Source organism: Dendropsophus ebraccatus, chromosome 7 (genome assembly GCF_027789765.1).
Source record: "Dendropsophus ebraccatus isolate aDenEbr1 chromosome 7, aDenEbr1.pat, whole genome shotgun sequence".
NCBI classification, from domain to species: Eukaryota; Metazoa; Chordata; class Amphibia; order Anura; family Hylidae; genus Dendropsophus; species Dendropsophus ebraccatus.
This window is the reverse complement of record NC_091460.1, coordinates 100,543,836-100,570,356: the sequence shown is the minus strand read 5'-3', so window position 1 is coordinate 100,570,356 and position 26,521 is coordinate 100,543,836. Positions and strand designations below refer to the sequence as shown.

The window sequence follows — 26,521 nt, the reverse complement described above, 5'->3', positions numbered from 1 at the left end:
CTGTCCCACCGGGAACATTCCCAGTGAACTAGTCTTTTTGGGCTGTCAGTGAGTCCTTGCCGGGCTGTCCCCCCAAACTAGCACCTGAGGTCCTGACACTAGGATTGGGACCTTGAGTACAATGTCTGCGAGGCAAACACAGAATGTCTTAGGCTAGCAAACATGAGGACATTCTGTGTACACTGCACTCTTCAGTGTGGATGAATGGAGAGCTATAAACTCCCTGTCCCACCACTTACTTTTGCAGTAATACAATAGTCTCCCTCCCACTCCCCTTCCTTCCAAGACATGGGGGGAGGCTAAGTTGCAATAAGTGTGTGCGATATTAGAGACACTGTGTATCTGATATTGCGTAAGGCTGAGACTGTGACTTAGGGCCTTATAACATAGAGTGATAATCGGCCGAATCAGGGTGATTCAGCAATTATCGCTCCGTGTAATAGAGACAATGACCTAAAATCATCGGGTGTTGGGCGTGCCTCGCTACATGTAATAGCAATGCTCGGCCAATGGTTGGAGATTGAATAAACTGTTCATAAATTACCTCTCCATGCTTCTGGTCTTCTCCTGCCCTCTGGCCTTTAAGGCTAGTTTCACACGCAAAAAAGCCAGCGGCCAGATGTTAACTGGAAGTCAGTGGATGTTTATGAACCCCTTTCTTTCTTTCTTTCTTTCTTTCTCGCACAGGTGTGTTTGGGTTGTTGTTGGACTCTAACACAGACTTAAACAATGAGAAAGCCGCAAACGGCATTGGCCATTTTCTTTTTTTCGGAAGTCAAACAAAATGCCACTAAAAACCAGTGCCTGTGGGCACCCTTAAAGTTATCATAAATGTGTATGGACATAGGAGTTGTATTTATAAATTGTGTAACTATCCAAAACACAACAGTTTCATTAATAGCTGTAATGGACCTAGAAATTTCTTTTCCTCTATAAAGTGCATCTAAGTGCAAAAGGCATGACACTGACACTAAAAGTTTAGGTGTGATTTTTATCACCTTCAAGCAAAGTAAAGTAAAGTAAAGGTCTGTCTGTAAAAGAAAAATAAGCTCTATTACTCCAAACGGCTAAGCCATTCAAAGAGAGACAACCATATGGAAAGGAATCCGAAAGTATGTTGGATTATGTATTGTGTCGCTATCTCTTTATACTCCTAATGTCACCAGTTGGAGAACAAAACATTCTATATTTAGTATGTACAAATCTGCTCCTGATTCCCCCTTGCCACCCTCCGCAGATTAATAAATTACTTATTGCCCAAAAAATGTGCTGTGCCCCATATGACCTGTGACATCACAGCTCAAGCTTATGGGTTAGGGGTTGCGAATTCTAGTCTGGTATATGGGGCGTCACTGGAACAGCATGTGATGCATCAGTGAAGTGGAAAGGGGCGTATTTAAAGTGCCATCCGATAATTAATCATTTGCTGTGAACCGAGGGGAAATAAATAGTAAAAAAAATAAAATAAAAAATAGTTAAACCCTTTTACATTTCTTTCAGATGTCTTGTATGCTAAAGAAAGGTCTTGTTAAAGAGAGTCGTACATTAACTAAACTAGCCGTAACTTCCATATTAAAAAGTGTATTCAGATTTTAATGCTTTTGTTCTATAAAGTAGTATAAAGCATGTATCATTTAGGGTAACTTTTACTTTACAGTTGATTACTCTCTTTCTCTCTCTCTGTCTCTCTATATATAGGCTACGGCTGTCTCAGTTTCTTGTCGGTGGCTTCACTGGTAAACTCTTTTAGGCATTTAGATGCAGTCACACATCCATTCCAGGCATGTGATTATTGACCGTTTCTGCCTCTCAGTAGGAGGGGGAAGAGAACTCCAAACAACACTCAATTTACTTTGATTAGTAGAGCAATTAACTACAGATTTTTCTTCAACATCCTAAAAGTTTATGGTTTCACATGGATTTGCTTAAAATCACAGTAAATCAGAAACTTTCCTGTTTTATTTTGGGGAAAACCATTAACAGGTCTCTTAGAAATTAAAGTGAATGTAGCACAAGCTATACTAAATAAAGATGTGCATACTATCTGATTTGCGCTGCGGAGCACATTGTAATGGTTACACCCATTCCTTATGTTGCCACTCTGTTTACGAGATCTCCTCTGGTTTCTATATGTGCAAATGTCTGGCTTGGTGCACTGAAGGCAGGCCCAGTGCCCCCATTGCACTGATATCTCCTCACCTCAGTGATGCGCCGCTTTCAGAATAAAGTATGTCCCGGTCTAGCAGGTCACTGAGGGGAAGAGATATCAGGGTGCTAGGCCTGCCTCCAGTCCACCAAGCCTGACATTTGCATGTTTACAAATCAGAGGAGATCTTGGGTACCGGGCAGTGATATGGGGAACGGATGACACCATTACAATGTGCATTATCAGATGGTATGCAAATCTTTATTTAGTATATCTTTAAAGAGACTCTGTACCCACAATCTGACCCCCCCCCCCAAACCGCTTGTACTTTCAGATAGCTGCTTTTAATCCAAGATCTGTCCTGGGGTCCGTTCAGCAGGGGATGCAGTTATTGTCCTAAAAAACAACTTTTAAACTTGCAGCCCTGTGCCAAACGGCAGTGGCCTAGAGTGTCTACGCATTAGGCTTGCACCACCTCTCTGTCCCTCCTCCCTGCCCTCTTCATCATTAGGAATCCCCCAGGCAGATTTTCTCCTATTCATCAGCTGTGTGAGGACGGCACATGGGCTGGATTGTTAAGGCACCTGTGCAGTGTTCACTGCAGAGGAATAGGAAAAATCCTGCCAGTGACATTCCTAATGATGAAGAGGGCGGGGAGAAGGTATGGAGGGATGGTGCAAGGTTAGGGCACAGATACTCTAAGCCACAGCCGTTTGGCACAGGGCTGCAAGTTTAAATGTTGTTTTTTAGGACAATAACTGCATCACCTGCCGAACGGACCCCAGGACAGATCTTGGATTAAAAGCAGCATCTGAAGGTACAAGCGGTTTGGGGGGGGGACAGATTGTGGGTACAGAGTCACTTTAAGTTATATGTGTTAGGGTGCCTTTACACAGAGAGAGTTATCTGACAGATTATTGAAGCCAAAACCAGGAACAGACTATAAGCAGAGAACAGGTCATAAAGGGAAGACTGAGATTTCTTCTCTTTATAAATCCGTTCCTGGCTTTGGCTTCAAAGATCTGTCAGATAAATCTCTCTTCGTTAAGGCACCCTAAGGTTGGGTTCACAGAAAATACTGTAAGCTTTTTAACATTTTACCAAAACCAGGAGTGGGTGTAAAAGACTGAAAAAGGTGCATATCTTTCCAATAACGGTTTCTGGCTACGTTCCCACAACGTCTTTTATCTGGCTATTTGGCGGATGTTTTTTAGGGCAGCCTGTTTTTGACAGCCTAAATGACCGCTGTCAACAGCCCCCAAAAAAAGATGTCATAGGAACATAGCCACTCTCTGTGCCTGTTCTGCTACTGGTTTAGTAAAATCACTGACCAAAATTAGCCCCAAAATAAGGCTCAAAATACTGTGTGTGTAAACCCAGTTTAAGACTATGTTCCCACACAGTATTTATGCTCAGTATTTTGCAACCAAAACGGACGTTATTTCAAAACAACAGCTGTTGCTTTAAAATAACGGCCATTATTTGCCAATAAATGATGGCTATCCACTCAATTTCAACAGTGTGTGAATATTTCTGTGTTTTCAATCCATTCCTGGTTTTGGTTGTGAAATACTGACCAAAATACTGAGGGAATATAGATTTAGGCTATGTTCACACTACGCATGTTTGAGGCTGTATAGCAACCAAAACAAGGAGTGGATTAAAAACACAGAAAGGCTCTGTTCACATAATGTTGTAATTGAGTGGATGGCCGTCATTTAATGGCAAATATTTGCTGTTATTTTAAAACAATGGCTGTTGTATTGAAATAATGGAAGTTATTTACCGTTATATGGCGGCCATCCCCTCAATTTCAACATTGTGTGGACAGAGCCTTTCTGTGTTTTCAATCCACTCCTGGTTTTGGTTGCTATGAGGACCTGACATGAGGACCAAATACAGCCTCAAATATACATAGTGTGAACCCAGCCTTAGGCTACATTCATACTTTCAGTATTTTTTCAAGACCATATATGATGACTGCAATTATCTGCAATCATTGGGGGAGATTTATCAAACATGGTGTAAAGTGAAACTGGCTCAGTTGCCCCTAGCAACCAATCAGATTCCACCTTTCATTTATTATCCAATGAGTCTGTGAGGAATGAAAGGTGGAATCTGATTGGTTGCTAGGGGCAACTGAGCCAGTTTCACTTTACACCATGTTTGATAAATCTCCCCCTTTGTTCACAATCTGCAAAAAAAAAATTGTCTATCATGTATCCGTATTGCATCATTAATTCAGATTTTTTGTTGCTCAGCAAAGAAGAGGATATAGTTAAATAAGTGGAAATAGTCTAAAGTGATAATTTAGACATTTTTTTTTCACAGATTTATGGATGTTATGGACGTTTCATTAGTAAAAGTTACAGATCTGCAAAACTTACGAATGCTCCCATAGACCTCTATGGGGCATTCTGTGATGCACGTACTAGGGCTTGTCAGCAATTTTTGCAGCAGCAATTTTTGCTGATTATGGATCCGTAAAGTTATGCATAGTGTAAACAGTCCAATAGAAATCAATGGGGCCTAAATGTGTCCATAATTGTGTTTTCGCAATTAGGGATGAACTTATTGTAAATGTAGCCTTATACTTTATTTATACTGTCATTGTGTTCTTTTGCTGTTTTTGCATCAAGAATTAGGCAGTCAGCAGCAGCAGTCTATCATTCTTGCTGCCAAAAATGTCAAAATTTGTTGGGACCTATTTTAGAAAGGATATATCAAACCTGTAATGGGTCTAAGGGGGCATTCACACGTTTTATGAATACAATGTGCACGGAAGATGAGCTACAAACTAGATTCATGGACCTCGCGGCATCATGTGTCATTATGTTGCTGGGAGCTTCAAAACTGTTTAGAAGTTTGCAGTACTGGACTGATACAACCATGCGGCTGTATCAGTACAGTAGCGTAAACATTTAAACTTTTTCAGAGCTCCCGGTACATCTTTCGTGCATGGACTGTATTTATGGAATGTGTGAATGCCCCCTAAGAACAGAAGCCATGATGCTAATGTGAATAGAGCCTTGATTGCACATGTTCCACCTATTTCAATTACAGATAAAAAATGTTGCTTTATAATAATTATTCCAGCTATATGTTTTAGAAATGGGCTTAGATAATTAGAAAGAAACAACACCTGGCCCCCTTTACCTTGGCAGGCTCCAGTTCGGATATTCGGAATGAATCCCCTACGGCATGGGTGTGGCTGAGCAGGACACATTTCACAGGGGTGACCCCAGGCACGTCCAATTGTAGCGCAGCACAAGGTCTTTGTGCACACAATACCACTAATCTGTCCTTGACACATTTGGTTGCTGATTTGGGTGAAACATGGTCCTGTCCGGTAATCTGAAAAAAAAAAAATAATAATAATTGATATTTATCTTAATATAACTGATATTTGGTCCAACATCTATCAGATGCATAGCTAGATAACTACTGTAGATAGCGAACAGTTGCAGGCTCTTGTCTCAAGAGTGACAGCCTGCAAAGTTCTGAACGAATCTCGTTAATTTAATGGAGAATGTGATGTACAGCTAAGATTATACAGTATATATATGACAAATAGAGGCATATTTATTAGGGATGGTCCGAACCTGCCGAAGTTCGGGTTCGTATGAACCCGAACGCTCGGCAGCAGATTCCCACTGTCTGCCCGCTCCATGGAGCGGGCGGATACAGCGGGAGTAACGCCTGGAAAACTGGGATACAGCCTATGGCTATGGCTGTATCCCAGTTTTCCAGGCGGTCCTCCCGCTGGATCCGCCTGACAGCGGGAATCATTACCGAGGGTTCGGGTTCGTACGAACCCGAACCAAACTCGGTTCACACCATCCCTAATATTTATAATAAACATAAAAGATGAGAAATATTGAATGTTTAAAGGAAGAGAAAAAATATATTTGGTTTAAATGTTGTAAAATTTCATCCTACCAAATAATAAAGCTGTTTTTTTATTTTTTTAATTGTTTTAATTGTAACATACAAGCAAGTCAACATACATCCGCTAGAAGTGGAGGAAGCATGTATTTTGGTATTTTGCATAGCAGATACAGTAAATACAACTTTGTAAGAGCTGCACGAGGACAGAGCTGTTCAGGCGACGGGTTTGAAAATTTTTGGGCAGAATGACAGAAGTTATAGCCGGGACAAAGGAGGTGGGGGAAGGGCACAAGTACGTATTAAGGTAAATTCTTTCCTTACAGAGTGTATAAAGCAAACAGTTATATCTCCTATCTGATACCATGTTAGTCGGTCTTTAATACCAACACTTTCTAAAGCACATGGACTGTATCCAACAAAAACACTAGTCATTTAATGAATAGGAAAAGATATAAGCGCAAGTAACTGGTATGTCTCATATATATTTTTATTTTCCTTAATCAAGAGAAAGGAATTTTAAGTGGCTGTTAGCTGTTTCATTTGTCGTATGTCTAGTAATGCAGTTCCTCTTGTCTTATAAGAACTTCAAGGAAATAAGTTAGTCTAAGCAGGAAAAGCCCTGGAGAAAACTACAGGGGAGGGGGGTTGTTGTGCTTTCCTGCTATCAGTTCTCCATGGTAGCAATTCCCAGGGCTGTATTAATTGGGTAGTAAAATATCCCAGATGTAGAACCAGAGCGATTCCCTAACAGTTTCCCTCCCCCCACTTCAAAAGTGTCTAACACTGAGCTCATGCCATTGAGAAACTCTGGTATAGGAATCTGTGACTGTGTCCAGGCTCCTGTGGCCTACACTGGATTAGCACATCTGGGATCCTTCAAGGATTTTAACACTAAAATATCATTAGGAACGCATGAAGACGTGAATCTTCGGTACTCTAGAGCTATCAATCTTCTATTGTCTTTCAATATTCCCAGGTCAATATTTAGGCATGGTTCACTGAAAAAGTCTACCTTTCTGAAATGCCTTCACTTGGGGCCCTAACAACTGAAGCATGGTGATGCCTGGGCCTCACTAGTGGTCAAAGTTCAGGCCAGACTTAAAAAAAAAAAATTCTAGCTCATTGTCTCCTAAAGCCAGCTGAAGCCCGAATGGAGTCAATTATGTTAATAAACTAAAGACTGCTGTACCTGGAGAATGGCCTGTGCAGCAGAAGCAATGATCATATGATCATACCTGTCAGAACTGCCACCCTAGCTGTCACCAGAGAGGCACACTTCTGAATGCAGTTGAAACAATGTCCGCATTTGTCCCCCAATAGTCGCATAATGTTGCCAGCATCATCACGGGGCTATTGGAAGGGAAATGGAGGTGCACAGTAGTTTGCACTGTGTTCAGTTCAGAGACACTAACACTTTCCACACAAAATACTAGCTCAGCTATTCTAAAAACTGCCTCTCTGGTGAGGGGTTCCCTAGTGGGGCAGTATTGCCCCAGAATTTTTAAAGTGACTGTAGACTGTCTAATCTATTGCCCAGATTTGCTAATGTGTCGGATTTCTTGTACAATTTGTGCAAAAAACGGTGTCACCTAACTAGTGTGACACAAGGTTCAATAAATGGGATGTGGCCTCTATAAAAAGGGAGTGGATTGAGTTAAAAGGGGCTTGGCCTGAATGTGCCAAAATTTAGGCACACAACTGGTTTGAGGTAAGCCAACTAATATCTGGTCAAAACTAGAAACTAGAAAGTCTTAAAGAAGAACTCAGCTTTTTTTAAATTCAAGCTCTGCAGCAAAATTGCTCATATACTTATCTGCGTTCTCATCGAGCGCTGTCATAGAGATGCATATAAGACAATGACTTCTGGCCTCTGTAATCTTGGGACATCCAGAGGAGAGGTCACATGGGTGCAGACAGCACCTCCTTCAATACTATACCTGTATTCCAAAAAATCACCACCTTGTTGGTCAGGACAGTTTCTGTTGTTTGTTGTATACTTTGCTTAATAAATGTGCATCACAATTGTGGCGCAGTAACCTTAGTATGATTTTACTTGGCCTTTAAGCTATAGCACCTTTTTCATAGTTGACCTGGTCTGTGTGGATGAGCAAATAAACCTATTCAACAATATGATATTCATTGGCAATCATACTGATTTTACTTTTTTTTAAGGTTAGCGAGAACAACCACAGGCTTGTGCGCACATTTTTCTGGTTAGAATGGCTGCATATACATCATTTCAAGGATTTCAAAATGGACCATGGCAAAGAAAACACGGGCAACTGCGTGACGGAATATACTGTAATTTATGTTCCAGTCTCTACATTCTATACATATAATGATGGTGTCTCTATATGTCCAAACACAGACAACTGAAAAGGACACTATGAAGTAAGTGTAGCTTTCTATTGATAGAAATGAGGGCCCAGGTTATTTGAGCTCTGGATGACATAAGAGCAATTATCTCGGTCTTTGTTGTAGAGTGTAAAATAAATACACTGTGGGCTATTTACATTATGCCGGGGCAGATCAATCACCATCCATGAGTCCATAGCAATAGAGGGGGAATACAGTCATCTGTTACTGATCTTGCAAACATTTTTCCATGAGCACAGACATTTCAGCAGGCATTTGGACTAAAAATAATTGTCGGCCGTGGGGGTTGCAAACGAGCGCTGATCAGCGAGAAAATTGACAGCACAGATATGTATATAGGGTATACTGTTCATATAGAAAGCAAGCTCAGGGACTGAGCTCACTTCATAGAGGGTGAGCAGTGGCAGCTATTAGCAGCCAGGTCCTCACCCATAACGACAGGCCGCCACCATTGCAGTGACAGGAGTGTAGCTGCTTAGGCGGTTAGGGCCAAAATCCACTGTGTCCTTAAAGTGTACTTGTCATCGTTAAAATTTTTGACATATCAGAGAGAAATCCACACTGCAGCATGGTCTGCTCCCCTCTCTGTGTCAGTGAGACTAGTCAGGCTCCATAGACTTCCTGGACTGCGCTGAGAGTGGACTTCTCCCAGCTCGATCAGCGAGTGTTCAATATGGGTGTGAACACTCAGGGATGGACCGATCAAAATTTTTGACATGTCTCTTTATGATAACAGTGACACTTTAAAGGGAAACTATCAGCAGGTTAAAAGAATCTAACATGCTGATAGCCTCCTATAGTGCAGTAAGTGCTGGGGATGGTGGTATGTCTCTTACCTTCATCCTCAGTGCAATTGCCCTGCTGTCATTAGTTTCATCCTTGGTGCCATCCTACTATAGTGCAACAGGTGCTAAGTATGTCTCTTACCTTCATCCTCAGCACTATTCCCTTGCTGTCAGTAGTTTCATCCTCGGTCCAGAGCACTCTTAGGAGCACTACCCTGCTCCGTCAGGGCCAGTGCTTCTAACGGTGCTCTAGACGGAGTATTAAACTACTAACATCATGGGAACAGTGCCAAGGCTGAAGGCAAAAGACATACTGCCATCCTTAGCACCTCCTGCGCTATAGGGTGCTATCAGCAGGTTACATTTGTCGTGGGTCGCTGGTCATATGCTGTACCAGCGGTTGTATTCATAACAAAGGAGCCAAAGGGGACAAGTTGGTTTTGCCAGGACAACCTCTTTAATTATGAAGGGATAAAAATCATTAGTTGGCTGTTCATTGCCCCGTGTAAATGAGGGAAGTGTGGCTAACAGCAATGAAAGTGAAGGGCCACACAGGTAATCCAGTCCTGCAAGATTAAGCAATATAAAATTGTAGTGTCCCAGTACAGGTGAGCCACTACGTCTTTCTGTCACCTGTCCAAAGGTACCACACACACCACCCTCCTATCACACTTCTTCTTTCCTATTTTTCTGGTATGTTCCCCACCAATAGGAGTTAGACCCAGTCACTCCTATATAAGCTAGTTAATTCCTGGTGGGAGGGTCTGCTGTCAGTAGTGGAGCTGGAGAGCGACAGAGAGACGATTTGTTAAAGCCTGTAAAGCTAAGATGCAATGCTAAGCCCAAAGGTGGGGTAACTGTCACCATGGTTCAACCTTGCCTACACCAAGGATCCTTCTAAACAGTCAGGACAATCTAAAGTCTAGGATTACTCCTCAGTGGAACAAAGTATTCCACTGATATCTGCTTGACCTTCTCAGGTAATCTTGAGGGGTTAGCTTCATTCAGTACTTCAAGCCTGGGACTTGTGTTACCAACCAGTTTCTGGACTCTTTTAGCAAAAGGCGGTCTTATTCAGTTCACTTTTCCTAACCGTATTATGATGTCTTCTTCTGCAACACTAAGTCACTGTACACACAATCCCGGCAGAGTATTGCACAAATTAGGCAAGGTCCTCAAGACAGTCCCTGAAGCTATCTCAAGTCAAGCTACACTTCTTCTATTTCTACCTTCTACTGTCAGTCACTACCTTAAGCACAAGATACACCTGTACCTGCACCTACAAAGGTCTTTCACCGGTATTGCACTGGAGATATTAAGAAAGGGTATGTGTACACTACAGAATTGCGGCGTAAAATCCGTTGTGGATTCCACAGCTCGCAACCACTCGCAGACTCTGGCGGGCGCACACGTCTCTTCCCGTGTCATAGACTTCATTCTGTGCATGGGCGCATTCCGTCGACAAAGGGAACGGGCAGGGACGCGTGCACCCGCCAGAGTCCGGGAGCGGGTGTGAGGGATTTTCCATCGCAATTCTGTAGTGTGCACATACCCTAAAGATGTTTCTTGTTTAAGTGCTGTGCTTGATTCTTTCCGGACCGCATCTGCACCCACACATTTTGCTACCCCTTACAAAGCCCAGTGCCAGTGTGTCCGGGGGTAGGTAAGCCCACCTGCTGTTTGTCATCTAAGCACCCCGGGCCATGGCAAAATGACTGACAATCTTCTAGATTGGTGCTTTTTCTGGGATGTGTCGCGACGTCTAAAAGGACTCTTATTTGTTGAATTGGCTCCCATGATTGGTTATGGTTTATATTTTTTCATAAAATACTTGGCAGGACATGGGAAACTCTTTGTTGTAGCATTATGGATATTTGATTTACAGCGGACTCCTGTACACCCAGATTGTGTATAGTAGTGTTTTTTTTCCATTAATGAGCACTTTAGAGAAAATAAACATTTTTCTTAATCAACTGATGTCAGAAAGTTATACAGATTTGTAAACTATTTCTAATGAAAAATCTCTAATCTTCTGGTACTTATTGGGTGCTGTATGTCCTGCAGAAAGTAGTGTATTCTTTCTAGTCTGACACAGTGCTCTCTACTGTCACCTCTTTCCATGTCAGGAACTGTCCAGAGCAGGGGAGGTTTTCTGTGGGGATTTGGTACTGCTCTGGACAGGTGGCAGCAGAGAGCACTGTGTGACTAGAAAGAATTCACCACTTCCTGTAGGACATCCAGCAGCTGCTAAGTACTGGAAGACTGGAGATTTTTTATATAGAACTATTTTACAAACCCTATATAAGTTTCTGACACCAGTTGATTTAAAAACATTTTGCTTTCTCCGGAGTACCCCTTTGAATTGTAATTTGCTGGTTTTCTTGAAGAAATGACTACTGATATGGGGCTATCTTTTCAATGAACTCACAGTAAACTATGAGTATGGGTACTAAGCTATATTGTGTATATTCAAATCAGAATAAGTTGTGTCACGTATGGGAACTCCTGCACTTTTTTTTATATTTTACAATGCTGTTAATTCCTTCTCTATAAAAGGCCATTTTGTTTTATTTTAGAGGCACTTTAATATGATATGGAACAGAAGTTGTATAAGCTTCAGACATAAACCAGTACGTGTAGCGTATGTGAGTCTATTATGATAAACAATGCAATGGCTGAATCCTATTAGTGCTATGCTTGTTTATAGTAGATGTCATAGTGATACAATATGTACGGAGTATATCCATGGTTCCAGTCCTCTATTTTATACATGTGTATCACAGTAATAAAGGATTAGTGCAGCAAATGTGCACAGGATATTGGCCAATATACTCATGTACACACAATCCATCATTTAGTATATACATAATTCAGTCTAAATAGAGCCACCAAGTAGTAATGTGCACCCACCGCCAAACCTAGTGCTCTATGCAGTGCTTCATCTTTTCATTCTAATTCATCATCAGTAATTTCCCTCTTGTTATCGATGGGCACAATCGCTTTATTTCCTGCACTTTTATACTTAGTAAATGGAACTTTATGGAGCTTTTATAAGTCAATGAGATTCATTTTCCATCATACTTGTAGTGGAACCTTAAGGGTAGGGACCACCTGATGATTGTGAGTTCAGGTAACATGAAAGTGATGACAGGTTTTCTTTAAAGGGGTATTCCTATCATCTAAACTGTGGTTAGGTGATAGGGAATGCAAAAGAAAACAATTTTGCCAGTGTTTTGCATTAGCAAAATTGCTTTCCTTTGAAGGTTGGCCCCTTTCTCTATCTGTGTAGGTGTCAGCTTGTTGCCTAGTTCTCTCCACTCTGAGAGCAGTGGTCGGGCTGTGATGTCACTCTGTAGTCAGGACCTTAAAGGACAAGTGCCATGAAAAACTTTTTCCCAGTAATTGAAGCACATTACAAAGTTATATAACTCTGTAATATGCTTCAATCACCTATCTGCCTCCCTTCCCTGTCTTTTCCCCCCTCAACCCCCCACCAGGAAGTGTCCTGACTCACACAGACCCGATTACTGTCGTCACCCTCACCAGGCTTTTCTCTCAGCTCCTTCTCCTGTTACACTAGCCTCCCCCCTCCCCTGCCTTGTCAGGTGACAGGCTTGCTCAGCTCCCATTGGCTGAACAACTGCAAGCCATCACTTGTCACATCTCACTTGCTTATCTTCCCTCAGACTGACTCCGGCACATTGGCAGCTCCCCCCTCCCCTCATACCCTCTCTCCTGCTGCCGTGGACTCAGTGAAGGAGTCATGTCACTAGAGAAGATAAACTGAGCAAGCAGAGTCACCTGACAAGGAGGGGAGGGGGAGGCTGGTGTAACAGGACCTAGAGCAGCCCTCCTGCTGATGACTCATCCTCACAAGAAGGAGCTGCCTTGTGACGGTGAGGACAGTAATCAGGTCTGTGTGAGTCAGGACACTTCCTGGTGGGGGGTGGAGGGGGGAAAAGACAGGGAAGGAGGACAGACAGGTGATTGAAGCATATTACACAGTTATATAACTTTGTAATGTGCTTCAATTACTGGGGAAAAGTTTTTCATGGCACTTGTCCTTTAAGGAGTGTACTCTTTTCTTCTCTTCCACTGTCTCGCTCTGAGGTCACACACGTCTACAGGGTTTAGATGTCCTGGGAGACAAGTGTAAGTGATGCCGAGCTGATTCAGTGATTGAGCTCAGCACCGCTGTTCCCCGTCGCTCCCCCTGCACTGAACCAGGAAGTGAGTGGGGACGAAGTGAATCCTCAGCAGATGAGAAAACCCCTTTAAAGGGGAACTATCAGCATCTTACCTGACGATAGTTTCTTAGTGGCACAGGGTGCTGAGGAGGAAGATATGTCTCTTAACTTTATCCTCAGCATAGTTCCTATGCTGTTAGTTGTACCCGGTAAGCCATTAGGAGCACTGGGGGCTCCTCCATTGATAATCTTTAGGGGGTGGATCACTGCATAGGGGTGGGGTTACACCGACCCACTCCCTCCGCTGGCCTGACCCCTCTTAAGATTATCAATGGAGTGGGCCGGCTCAGGGCAGATTACTGCGTGGGGACGGGGGACGGCTCCCTCTAATGATTATTGATGGAGGGCCTGTATGGGTGCTCGGAGGGGTGGTAGCCACACCCCCAGTGCTTCTAACTGCTTACCAGGCACAACTAACAGCAAGGGAAGAGTATTCTTAGACTCATTACATTAAAGGGGAACTCTGGTGAATTTTTTTCTCTTTGAAATGATCAGGTTTCAGAAAGTTATATAGATTTGTAAATTACTTTTATTTAAAAATCTCCAGTCTTAGAGTACTTATCACCTGCTGTATGACCTGCAGAAAGTGGTGTATGCTTTCTAGTCTGACACAGTGCTCTCTGTTGCCACCTCTGTCCAGAACTGTCCAGGACAGTAGTTCCTGATATGGACAGAGGTAGCAGCAGAGAGCACTGTGTCAGATTGAAAAGATTAAACCACTTCTTGCAGGACATACAGCAGCTAATAACTACTGGAAGACTGGAGATTTTTAAATAGAAGTAAATTACAACTATTATATATAATTACATCTATATAACTTTCTCACACCCAATGATTTGAACAATTTTTTTTATGGACTTCCCCTTTAAAGGGGTTGTGCCATGAAGCAAAGTTGGTATATTCAGATGTGCACCACATACAAATGTGAACAAATGTGCGTTTTTTTCTTTTTAGTAAAGTAACTTACATCACTGAACTTTTTTTCTTCCCCATTGATTTAATCACTTCCTGGATTCCTCTCTGAACTGGGACCCTGCTGTTGCCATACAACAGTGCAGATACTTTCCCACAATCCCCTATGCAATACACATACAGTATGATAATAAAGTTGACTAACTCTTGATAGACAGACTAAGCTTATCCATACTGTAGGCATTTGAATGGTAGAATCAATTAAAGGCCGGAAACTTAGTGCTGCAATTGGTGGAGAAGTTATTGAGAAACATGTAAGTGATACCATCCTACGTCCTGTTCTTTATTTTGTTATGCTTGGCCCGGCAGTCCTAGTATATACACAGCTGGCTTACTTGTTTTGTCTCCTAAAACAAGTCCGGGCTCAAAGACATTCCTTAGGGTTTAGAAAATTACACAAAAAAAAAAGAAGAAGAAAGGAACCCTCACTACCAGCGACCGCTGACATCACACTCAGCAGTAAATATAAAACATATGTGTAATTGTGCAAATGAACAACGTGCCTAGGTGTAATAATGACGCTGCAGCCACTAATGTGTGTCAGTTGTATGTCCTGTTTAATCTAACACGCTAGGTGATATAAAGCCGACGCCATTCATGCCTCTAACTACAAACGTGCCTGACTATGTACATGTGTGCAACAGTGTGCAACCTCTTTCTGTGCCCCAATATATGATGTCAGCATACAAGAATGTGTATGACCATACTGTACAACTCGTACAGCTAACCCTGAATTGTTTTCCTTGTGTAACCCATTGTTGTTTACGTAATGCGTTTTTTGGTAGGATAGTATTTCGACACTTTTTATCATTATGCTGGTAGTAATGGTTTAACATTTTGCTAACCAATGCCTCCTTTGGAGCTTAGCATGTCATTTGGTTTCTGGAGGTCAATAGGTTTTGGTTAATGTAACAAACAGCAACAATGCTTTACCACAAGCCTGGGGAGAAAAGGTCTTAGATGGGAAAGACACACTTCAGACCACTGACTAATCGATTTCCTGAGAGCCGGAATTACAGTCAGGTCAGCTGGTGGCGTTCACATGCCTTTCTATGGGGGCTTCTTATGAACAGGCTTCTTTCTCACCCGGCCTGATGACAAAACCACATTACAGCTTCTTCCCTGCGTAGGGGTTGTGGTTGCGGAAGGACGGGACAGACATTTTAACAGCAGTGTTCATGAAAACCCTACAAAAACACACATTGTTTCATCTCCATACGTATGTACTACACGCTTGTCTTGGCTTTTTCTCAAATAGCCCTTTTGTGTTAATGAATTTCTGTATCTTGACATCTGCTTGTATCTCCCCACATTGCCCTCTGCCCCTCTTTCACTGCTAAATGAAGGTGACAGTTAGGCTACATTCACACCTTCTGTAATTTTGTCCGTTACAGAAACATTTAGGGTCCATTGATTTTAATTGAGCTGTTTACACTGTCCATATATTTATGGGACTATAATCCACATAAATTGCTGACAAGCTCTAGTACGGACCCTAAGGGTGGTATTACACGGGCCGAGCAGGGCCCGATAATACCTGTAAACGAGCAGCGATCTGCTAGATCGTTGCTCATTTACTGGGCCTATTACACGGCCCGATAATCGTTTGACAAGAGCTGCAAGGACATCGTTACCGATGTCCTTGCAGCCCTTGCTAAACTGGCATACATTACCCATCCACGTTCCAGGGCTGTTCCTGCCGTCCGCTTCTCCTGGGGTTCCGTGCACGCTCTAGCTTCACAGCGGCCTGTCAGCTGGTAGGCCGCTCAGCCAATCACAGGCCGGGACCGCTGCGGCCTGTGATTGGCTGAGCGGCCTATCAGCTGACAGGCCTCTGTGAAGCTAGAGCACGCGCGGGACCCCGGGAGAAGGGAGCTCTCAGCACTCGTTTGCTCCTCGTTCCCTGCTCGCCGCCGCCGCTATTCAACGCGGCTGCAGCGAGCGGGTGAGTGCGGGAGGGGGCGGAGGGGAGCTGCGGGGGGACTGCCCGGGGGATCGCTGATCGTCCGGGCAGCCCATAGGATATAGCAGCGTCTGATGCCGATGCTCCTATTCAACGGAGCGACGGCAGCAGATCACTGCTATATCAGTCGCTTGTTTATCAACATGTTGAAAAACAAGCGACTGCAACGATCAGCCGACATGAACGATGTCGGCTGATCGTTGCACTCTATTCCACCGGACGATTATCGTCCGTAGCGGCCGATATCGGCCGAATACGTACGATAATCGTTCCGTGGAATAGGGCCTTAAGACCTGGACCTATTTTTATCGTTGCTCGTTCGCAAAACGTTCGCAAATCGTTCACATTGAATAAGACATCGTTCGGTCGTTTGCAATAGATACGAACGCAATATCGAATAAATAGCGAAGAAGAAACGATCGCAATTACGATCATAAGTAACGATTATCGTTCCATGGAAATGACTGAACGTTTTCAGGTCTTTCGCAATAGCGGTAGTTTGAGATCGCTATGGTGATTGCTAGATCATCCTGGCAGCCCATAGAAGATAGTGGCGGTCTGCCACCACTGATCCTATTCCATGGAGCGATGGCAGCGGATTACTGCTATCATAATCATTGATTTTTCAACATTTCGATTAGCCGACATTGTTCACGCCGGCTGAACGTTGTCTTCTATTGCACAAAGCAATTATCGGCCATAACAGTTCGTTTCGGCCAAATATGGCCGATAATCACTTTGTGTAATAGGGCCTTTAGCCTATTCAATGGGGTCAATCAACTTTCTGTATGTTTAACACAATTTCCCATGGAATACACTTAAAATAAAGGCCCTATTACACTGAATGATTGTCGGCCTTACTTGGCCGATTACCGGCCGTTCAGGCTGATAATTGTTTAGTGTAACAGCGCATGTTGAAAGGCTACGATCAGCCAACATGCTCAATGCTGGATGATCATGGTCTTTCAACATGGTGAAAGAGCATGATTTGTGCAGCAACGCTCTGCTGCGTGTCGTTCCGTATAATAAGAGCTGTGGCAGCAGACTGCTGCTGACTTCAGTGGGCCGCCCAAACGATTTACGGTGGCTGAAGAAGTTGGATGCAGCCTTAGGGAGTTCAGGAAAACATGGATGCTACCTATGGCCTATGGTTGTATCCATGTTTTCCAGGTAGCCTTAGAGCTGCAACCAACTTCTTCAGCCACCGGTATTCAAATGCAGAGGGTTCCGTGTTCAGATGGACTTGAGCATGCTTGAATTGCACTCATCTCTAATTATTTTATTTCCAACATAGACACAGCAGAATGAACCCCCTTTTTTTCCTAAAGGAACACCAGAACTAGAAGTAAATGATAAGATTCACAGGAAACATACTTGCCCTCACTGTTTGTCCGTCTACAATTTTTCTACTTCCAAAGCAAATAGTCCTGTAGAATTTTTGCAGAAAACATAGGTGTTTCATTTACTTTTGATCCCTTCCATTTTATGCTGGCAGATGAGGGATAAGGTTTAGCTAAGATGCAGGACTTAACCTTCTTGTCCCATTGTAGACAGAGCAATAGTGAATCAAGTTGTATTAAAGAGAATTTATTGCCTAGATTTTCTTTTACTGATTAGAGGCAGATACAAAATATTGTTCTTTTATTATCTGACGGCCATTTTTTTTATACATTGTTATGGGGGCGGACATCCAGCATTTAGTCACATACTTTACAGCAACCCCCATGGACATAGATAACAATAAACAGGACCTGTCCCCTTGAAATGAATGTGAAACATTACTGAGTGTACTCTGTGACCTTGAAAAAGGTCATTCCACAGGGAGCTGCTTTTGCAAGTATGTCAAACTCCCTCCAGCTGTTGCAAAACTACAATTCCCATCATGCCTCAAGCTTTAGCTTTAGCTGTCCAGGCATGATGGGAAATGTAGTTTTGCAACAGCTGGACGGCTACAAGATTGACACCTATGTATGATTGTGTTATCCTGGTGCTATCTATCTACCGGTGTCACTGTAAGTTTATGTCCACACAACCTTTGTTTTCACTGTATTTTTCAACAGCCTTCATTTAAAGAAGGAAATACAGGTGTAATTTACCATAAATACGTTCGAAAGCAAATGTTGTGTGAACATAGGCTAACGCTATACAGATAATTTTTTAACTGATAGAACTGGGAGCCTCGACTTAGTTTAAGCCCCAGTGAGAATGAAAACAAAATGAAATTTTGTTTTATAATAAAGATAGCAAGATGAAAAACTAGAAAAAAAACTAAAAAAAATCTTTAAAAATTTGTATTAAAGAAAACTTGATTTAAACAATTTTCTGATGACATATTAAATTTAAAGCTGGAAACACAACAACATCAATATAACGTGTATGTGGATCGTAACTGTGCCCATATGAATGGTAAGATACTAGTGTCAAACATCAGACTGAAATAGTTATCAGCAAGTGTTTGTATTTCCATTTCTTTTATCTGAACATTTACAATTACTCTCCTTTATTTTTGAGATGAAAGTGGCTCACCACTTATTATATACGGAAGGTTAGGGACCTTAGATAAGGTGCAGAAGGTTAGGGACCTCAGAGAAGAATTCTTTTTAGATTACTGTGTTCTAATTGAGATGTGGGACTAAATAAGTTTAAAGAAGATGAAGGTATTAAGGAAGGATTTGGATGACCATACTATGCCAAACTGCACTAAAAGTCACAAAAAACAATCCGCAAACATAAACATTTACCCTTTAAATGTATTTGCTATGCAGTTACAAATGCCAGCGTGTGTAAACTTGGCCTAAGGCAATCTCTGTTGGAGTCAGTCTGAGGTTAAATATTTGTAGACAGCACAGTTATTGCAAGAGTGCAATATTATCACATTAAAACAGGGTCACATAGAGGACACGACGTAATAATAACTACATTAGGATAAATGAGTGAATATCAGAGTTTTGGCAATCAGCATGCCATCAGAATTACAAGGCGCAGTGATATTGCTATCTAGAACAGAGTTATTAAAGGCAACATAAAATAGTGATGCACATTAAATCACATCTGGAGTCTAAAATGAGAATGATATACTGTTGGTGGGTATAATTTTAAAGGAGAACTCTGGATAAAATAAAAAATATAGTGCAGGCAGGGGGTGAGGGGAACATAATTAAGAATCAATACTTACCCATCCCTGTGCCCCTGCAGCACTGCGTCACTGTTCCCTGACCCCCGGTGGTCTCCTGCCATAACCCGGCTCAGGAATGCCCACTCTGGGACACTGCTGCAGTCACTGATTAACTGAGTAGCCCTCCCTGCCGGGTTGTGACAACGCTGGAGGCCGCTTCTTTAGGTTAGGTGCACAGAGCTCCCTATGCTAAGTTTTCCCAACCCATCCTCTCAGCTAAGCCTAACACAGGGTAACTCCTTATTACCATCTACCACCTTGGGACCATTTAGGCTGTGTATTTCCACTCTATGTATGAAGCTTTCATGTAAAGGTACCAGTTACAGTACCTATCTTGATGGCCAAAATATTGTTAAGGACTTGTTAGGGTTGTAGGATTGTTAGGGTTTACTACAGGGCACTTATTACCAACAATTTATTTGCAGTCCCTCTGTGCTACATGGTAGCTACTCCCAGGGTAGCACCAAAAAACTATTCCAGCCATGCTGACATCTCTAATCGCCAGTAGCAGCAGCAGCTGGCCCTCGCACCAACACCTGTGCTACCTCACCTGGGTCACTGAAATTGGCTGAAAACTGTCATGGTGACTCTCTGTGGTGGTTAAAATCACAATACTTGTCCTGTTTAACCTGTTTAAAGGCACAGTGACCTTGGTGTATGCAAACTTCTGACCAACTGTATTTCGATTAATTCGAGTTAATTATAAGATCTGTTTGTAAACATTTGCTGGGAAAAAAAAATACAAAGTAGTCCGCCTATGGAAGTTCTAAAACTATAGTTTCTTAAAGGGGTACTCCAGTGTGGGGGAGCACTTTTTTGCTGGGACCTGGGAGGAGGTGGCCGAGGGAAAAGACGTCCACTCACCTCCCCGGTTCCAGCGGCGGGTCCTGCATCATGGCGCTCCGGGTGCCCAGTTCCCGGCCGCTTCCGGGTGTCTGACGCGGGCCCGAGACGTGAAACGGATCCCGCCTCCTTCACTAAGTGGCTGAGCGGACCTGAGACATCACGCCGCTGGAGCGGGGGAGGTGAGTGGACGTCTTTTCCCTCGGCCACCTCCTCCCCGGTCCCAGCAAAAAAGTGCCCCCTCTCTGGAGTACCCCTTTAAAGAGACTCTGTCAGTATCACTTACTTTGTTCTCTGCAGCTGATTCAGAGAGATCCTCCTGAATAACAAGCACTGCACACTAGTCCTCTCCATTATGTGTGTGTGCTCAGTAGTCCTCAGTATTCATGAGCACCAACTCCCTCTGCCCATCAGCCACTGGTTGGCAGTTTTCTATCTATACTGTATTACAGGAAGATCACTGTCAATCAGCAACTGGTGGGTGGGGGGAGGGGTGCAGTATGAAGCCCATTTTCCTACACATTAGGAGAACGACTGAACAGAATGATGCTAGTAATACACCGATCGGTTCAGCATTTTTGTTCCTTATTTACACTACCCTCATTTAAGGCAGCATAAACTTAGTGACAGATTCCCTTTAACATGTAACCTGAGAAGGGATGTTTTAATGATAGCAAACTGTAGATGCTATATAGATTGTAGAATATATGAGAAAACGACATATGTACCTCTTTCACATTGAGGTCCAGTAAATCCGTAAACACAGGCACATCTGTTCGGACCGATACAGCGTCCTCCATTCTGACAACCGTTTTCACATACAGCTTTAAAGGGAAAAAAGAAAAACATTTTTTATATGTTTATCATTCACCAGGTCAAGCTCAAAGACAAGGTGAGAATCAAAAGGTCATATTCAATATCAGAAGGTCATTACATATATAACAAGATGTCTTGATCAAAGTTTTCCTTATGTTATTTTTACATTTTTACATGTGCAGGCATTCCCAGAATTGTAGATATGGCAGATAAATGGTTTTACCATTGCCGGGGGACTTCTAACCTTTCTACAGCCGGAATCTAAAAGTGAAATATTGGTGGTCATGGAGGCTACAGCCCACCTGTTTAATGGGACAGACTATATCCCTCATATATTTACTCTGAGGTCATGGTCAGATCTGTAGCACATTGGCTGATCTTCCGGGGTGTACTAAAACGTCTGGGTCAGAAGATCATTACATGATATATGGAGTATCTAAGTGGTTGAACATACCAGCATCCACAAAAAAACGTAAATTTTACACAGAATTAAAAACATATTTAGCCATTTTCTGCTAATCTTAGAAACAGATGGTACTCCTCTGACCCTGGTTGTGAGAACTATATCATAAATAGAGTACACTAGATGAATGAAATGGTACATTTTACTGCCATGGCATCTACCCTGTGGTTTAGCCAAGAACAAAAAGTTTTCACATGACTACATAGGCTACACCCATTATACATGTCATTTTATCAATTGTTACTTCTATTAAGGTTTCCCTTATTTAAAAAAAAGAGGTACTCCAGCAAAAAAAATAAAATCAACTGGTTTAAGAAAGTTATACTGTATATGTTGTGTAATTTACTTCTATGAAAATATCTTGCCTTCATGTCCTGCAGGAAGTGGTGTATTCTTTCGAGCCTAAGGGTATGTGCACACTGAGGAAAAAGCGAGGAATTAGGTGAGGAATTAAAGAGGAATTTCAGCTTGAAATTCTTCCCGTAAAATATGTACAGAGCAAAGTCCCATTGTGTTCAATGGGTTTTTCTGCTCTGTTGTTCACACTGCAGAATTTCCGAGCAGAATTTTCTATAGAAGTCAATGGGGGGCTTAAATTCTGCTTGAATTCTGCCTGAAAACTTTCTGCTTCAATTCCTCGAGAATTGCTCAGTGTGCATATACCCTAACACAGTGCTATCTGCTGCCACCTCTGTCCATATCAGGAACTGTCCACAGCAAGAGAGATTTTCTATAGGGATCTGCTACTGCTCTGGACAGTTCCTGACATGGACCGAGGTGGCAGCATAGAGCACTGTGTCAGACTGGAAGGACATACAGCAGCTGATAAGTACTGGAAAACTGGAGATTTATTTTAATAGAAGTGAATTACAAATCTGTATAATTTTCTGGTATCTGTTGATTTGAAAAAAAAAAAGTACCCCTTTAACTGAAACTATCTTCCAGATAGTCTCCATTGATTCTGTTGTCTGTACTACCTTCAGCTTCTTATTTTTATATGTTTTTTAAAAAAATCTTTTTGAGTTAATAAATAAATTATTACATTTATATTTTTTGTCCTGTTTTGGGGATCCATCTTTTGAATCAACTTTGCTGGTTTGAAACTATCTTCCAGGTAAAGGTGAAGTCCTGTTTCTTACACTTTACATTAACCATCATTATGCAGACTTTAGTAGATTTCTATTTATAAAGTGTGCATAGAAGTCTCTAGAAACTTTTCCTATTTAAACATATTCGTAAACCTATGAAGCATGAGAAGCATATGCAGAAAATATTTAATGGTTGAGTAAAAGAAGCGAGAACATTTCTTCATTCGAAAAGAATTAAACCCACAAAGCAGCTAAAATTGTACTTATTCTATGTGTAACTCCGTCCACAGACAAGCGCCCTGTGTAACTGTATATGTGCAGGAGGTAACTTATCACATAGCCACTATGTCAAACAACACCAGAAACTGCACTGGTCTGTCTAAATGTGGGAAATCAACCATTTGAAAGTTTCTGGCCATGGGAAATTGGTATGGAAATGTTCCCAGCCCTTCCCGTCTCTGGTCATGAGAATTTGCAGCCTTTCCTATTATTTTGTGGTACTTTTTAACAAATGGTTTCCTTTCTATAAGGATTCCAGGCTTGACAACACCCCAGATAAATGCCAAGATGAACCTAGGAAAGTACTGTGAAAGAGACAGACTTGGATAGCATGATCGCACGAGGATGCAGACTAATTGGATGTCTGAAGCTGGCGTTCATCCAAAGCCACTAGGACCAGGTTCAGTCCCCCACAGACTCATATGTCTGGCCAAGGGCAGGCTGTAAAAAATCTTTAGGTATGAAAGCCCATTTAATTATACTACACAAAAATGTATTTTTTTTTTAAAGCTGGTATGCTAAGGAAATATGAGCTATATATAATAAGTTCTGTGGAATGTGCAGTGATACTAGGGGTGAGGGACAGGTGCATACTGCATAAGGTCATAGGCTGAATCATTTCCTACCAGATATAAGTGTAATTGCCAGGTGCTAACATTCTTACTTTACAATGCTTCATTAAATCAATATATTAAAGATTACAAATTAAAACTGTCTTTCTTCCAAATCAAAGGAAGTGATTCTGCGTTTACATGGAACGATTATTGTTCGAATTTGCACAATAACGATCGAATTTGAACGATAACCGTACGTGTAAACGCAGCGAACGATCAAACGACGAGCGAAAAAACGCTCATTTGGATCTTACAACATGTTCTTAAATCGTTGTTCGCAAAAAATTCACAGATCGTTCCGTGTAAACAGTCGTTCACCGATTTTACTTATGTGCGAAAAAAAATACCCTAAATGCCAGCTTTTTTTCTCAGATTTTTTTTAGCAGTCTGGGTTCACACTGTGTTATTGCAGTCCATTTAACATATCCATTTTAAAATGGTTATATGTAACACATTTTTGTGTAGTTTAAATAAATCGGCATACGTTTTGATCTGTTTTCGTTTTACAATTAAAGTAAATGATAAAATAGATCTAAATGGATTGCGCACAATTGCATCTGTTTTTGCATCCGTGTCCCGCCTCCATAAAACGTATATGTTAAACGCACTGCGAAAACTCAGAGTGAACCCAGCCTTGGAATAGGCTTTTTATTTCAGGCAATTTATCTCCCCTATAGAAGTCTATAGGGGAAAAACTCCATTATTTCTTGATAAAAACACTGAGGATGTTGCAATTTTGAAGACCTGCCAAAGAGCAGAAAAATGCCCTTGTAAACACCAAACACAAGAAATGCACACATCAATACAGGAGCACAAAGCATTAAAGGGGTTATCCGGCGTTAGAAAGACACATGTGAACTGGAGACAAGAGTGGTGCTGTCTCTGGAAGAGAGTGGCCATGTTTATTTAATGCTGGATAACCCCTTTAACTGTTTTAGAGCTCTCAGCATCATAATAAATCATGATGCCGAGAATTCCATAAGGGGCCAAGAGTGCAGTCCATGGTATTCAGTCCGCTTGTGGACCGTATATCACAGACGTGTCTATGCTGTCCATACCTGAGTCAGTTTGGAAGAAACAACAGCAGTTTTTACAGCAGACAGTATGGTAAAATTAAGAATCTATGAATGTTCAGCTATACTCTAATGTAAAATATAGAAAAGTAGTCTCAAGATAATCTAAGTATACATACGTTGTCCACAGTGGGTCCCAGTATATCCTTTCTGACAGGCACATGAGTCCTCATTGCAGGATCCACCATTCATGCAGCGCACATTGCAATTCATTACTAGGTAAAATAAAAGCAGAATGATTTACTTGTTAAAAAAAAGTTAAGAGGGGACAGGCAACAAGAAAGAAATGTCAGGGTCTTTTACATGACAGCCAGTTAGACAAAGCATAAGGACACAGTTACTGTATATTCATTATCTTTGCAGAATAACACATATATAGTATTAGTTGTGACTTGCTCTCAGTAAAAAGCAAATAATCTAACAGTGCAGATAAATTCTACTCTCTAACTTATTATTTTTCATTCTTCTGTATCATAATTCTAGATGATTTAATGGCAAATAACAGCTTTTATTCTAAAACAAGGGTCGTAGTTTTAAAATATCGGCCATTATTTGCCGTTCATTGACGGTGTGTGAACATAGCCTAACAATAGACATTGTGTACACACATTTCCACTTTTGTTTTATCAGACCAGAGGACTTTTTTCCAATAAGTAAGATCTTTGTTCCCATTTTACACACTGTCACCTGCACTAATGTACATTCATGTACATGTATACAGCCATAGGGCATAAGCTGTATCCACCAGGACTCCCTAGTGCTGCATCCAACTTCTTCAGACACCGGTATTCAGATGTCAAACAGTTGGACTTCATCAGGAACCTCTTCCCCAGATTCTGTAAAAACAGATGGCACATTGTGGGAACCTCAGTTAGTGGGGTCCTTCAGCCGCTGCCATTGACCATCACATGACAAATCCAGCACAGGTTGAGGATGGCTACAAAACCCTTTTTGTCCCTGAAGAACCCAACATGTCGATGCATTTTATTGGGCACCGTGTAATGATTTATTTTATACGCTTTTTATTACTGTATTGTTTTTAGTGCTATTTATATCATACTGTACTGCTTTATGAAATCTATATAGTTTTAGATATGTTACATATATTCCTATTCCCTAATTTTTTGAGGAATTTACCCCTGTAAGCTCCATCTTTACATGGACGTGTTAGCCTTTTGGGGTCCAGTGATGGGCAGCACACGGGGCATACACAGCTGAATTCCATTATGGTGTCAGTTACCTAAGAAGCATTACAATTGATCACCGATCCCAGGAATTCTCTGGAAAAGTTGTGGAGGGCTGGGAAGATTTTTTGTGGCCCCCAGCAGAGCATGCAGTTAGTACTGCCCTTGGGTGCACATAATGCTTTTATTCATGGGAAGTGTGTTTTCCATTCCTGAAGGTTCACCTCAAAGAGTTAAAGGAATTCAAGATGGCATGCCATTAAAGGAAACAGTAAAAGAACATGTGTCTCACAGCAATGTCCACCATATGATTACCTGGGTGCACAGACGCTACATATGCAGATGTCCCTTTGGGGATAATAAATTAAACGTTTTCAGGGTTATTGCTTTATCACATGTATTTATGTTTTATCAGACATTCACACGTTTGGTAGTTTTTTTTAGGACCATATGTGATGTCTGCAATCATCCACAATACTTGTCCGCAATCCGCAAAAAATAATCCATAATGCATCTGTATTGTATCTGTAATCTGTATTTATATAATATAATACCACCATGCAACTGAATATTGTCACCATACATCAAATGAATACTACCTTTCATATA

At 41.7% G+C, this 26,521-nt stretch overlaps 1 protein-coding gene across 2 annotated transcripts in view; it reads right to left on the bottom strand.

Annotated features, from left to right (window-relative positions):
• LOC138797604 (fibrillin-2-like) overlaps nucleotides 1-26,521 on the bottom strand; it is a 150,226-nt gene that overhangs the window by 58,106 nt on the left and 65,599 nt on the right. For both annotated transcript variants that reach the window (XM_069977983.1, XM_069977982.1), the window contains exons 5-7: nucleotides 24,848-24,943; nucleotides 21,124-21,219; nucleotides 5,303-5,500 (exon numbers count right to left, since the gene is read on the bottom strand). In XM_069977983.1, the coding sequence (XP_069834084.1) occupies nucleotides 5,303-5,500; nucleotides 21,124-21,219; nucleotides 24,848-24,943 (390 nt within the window). The remainder of the gene's footprint in view (nucleotides 1-5,302; nucleotides 5,501-21,123; nucleotides 21,220-24,847; nucleotides 24,944-26,521) is intronic.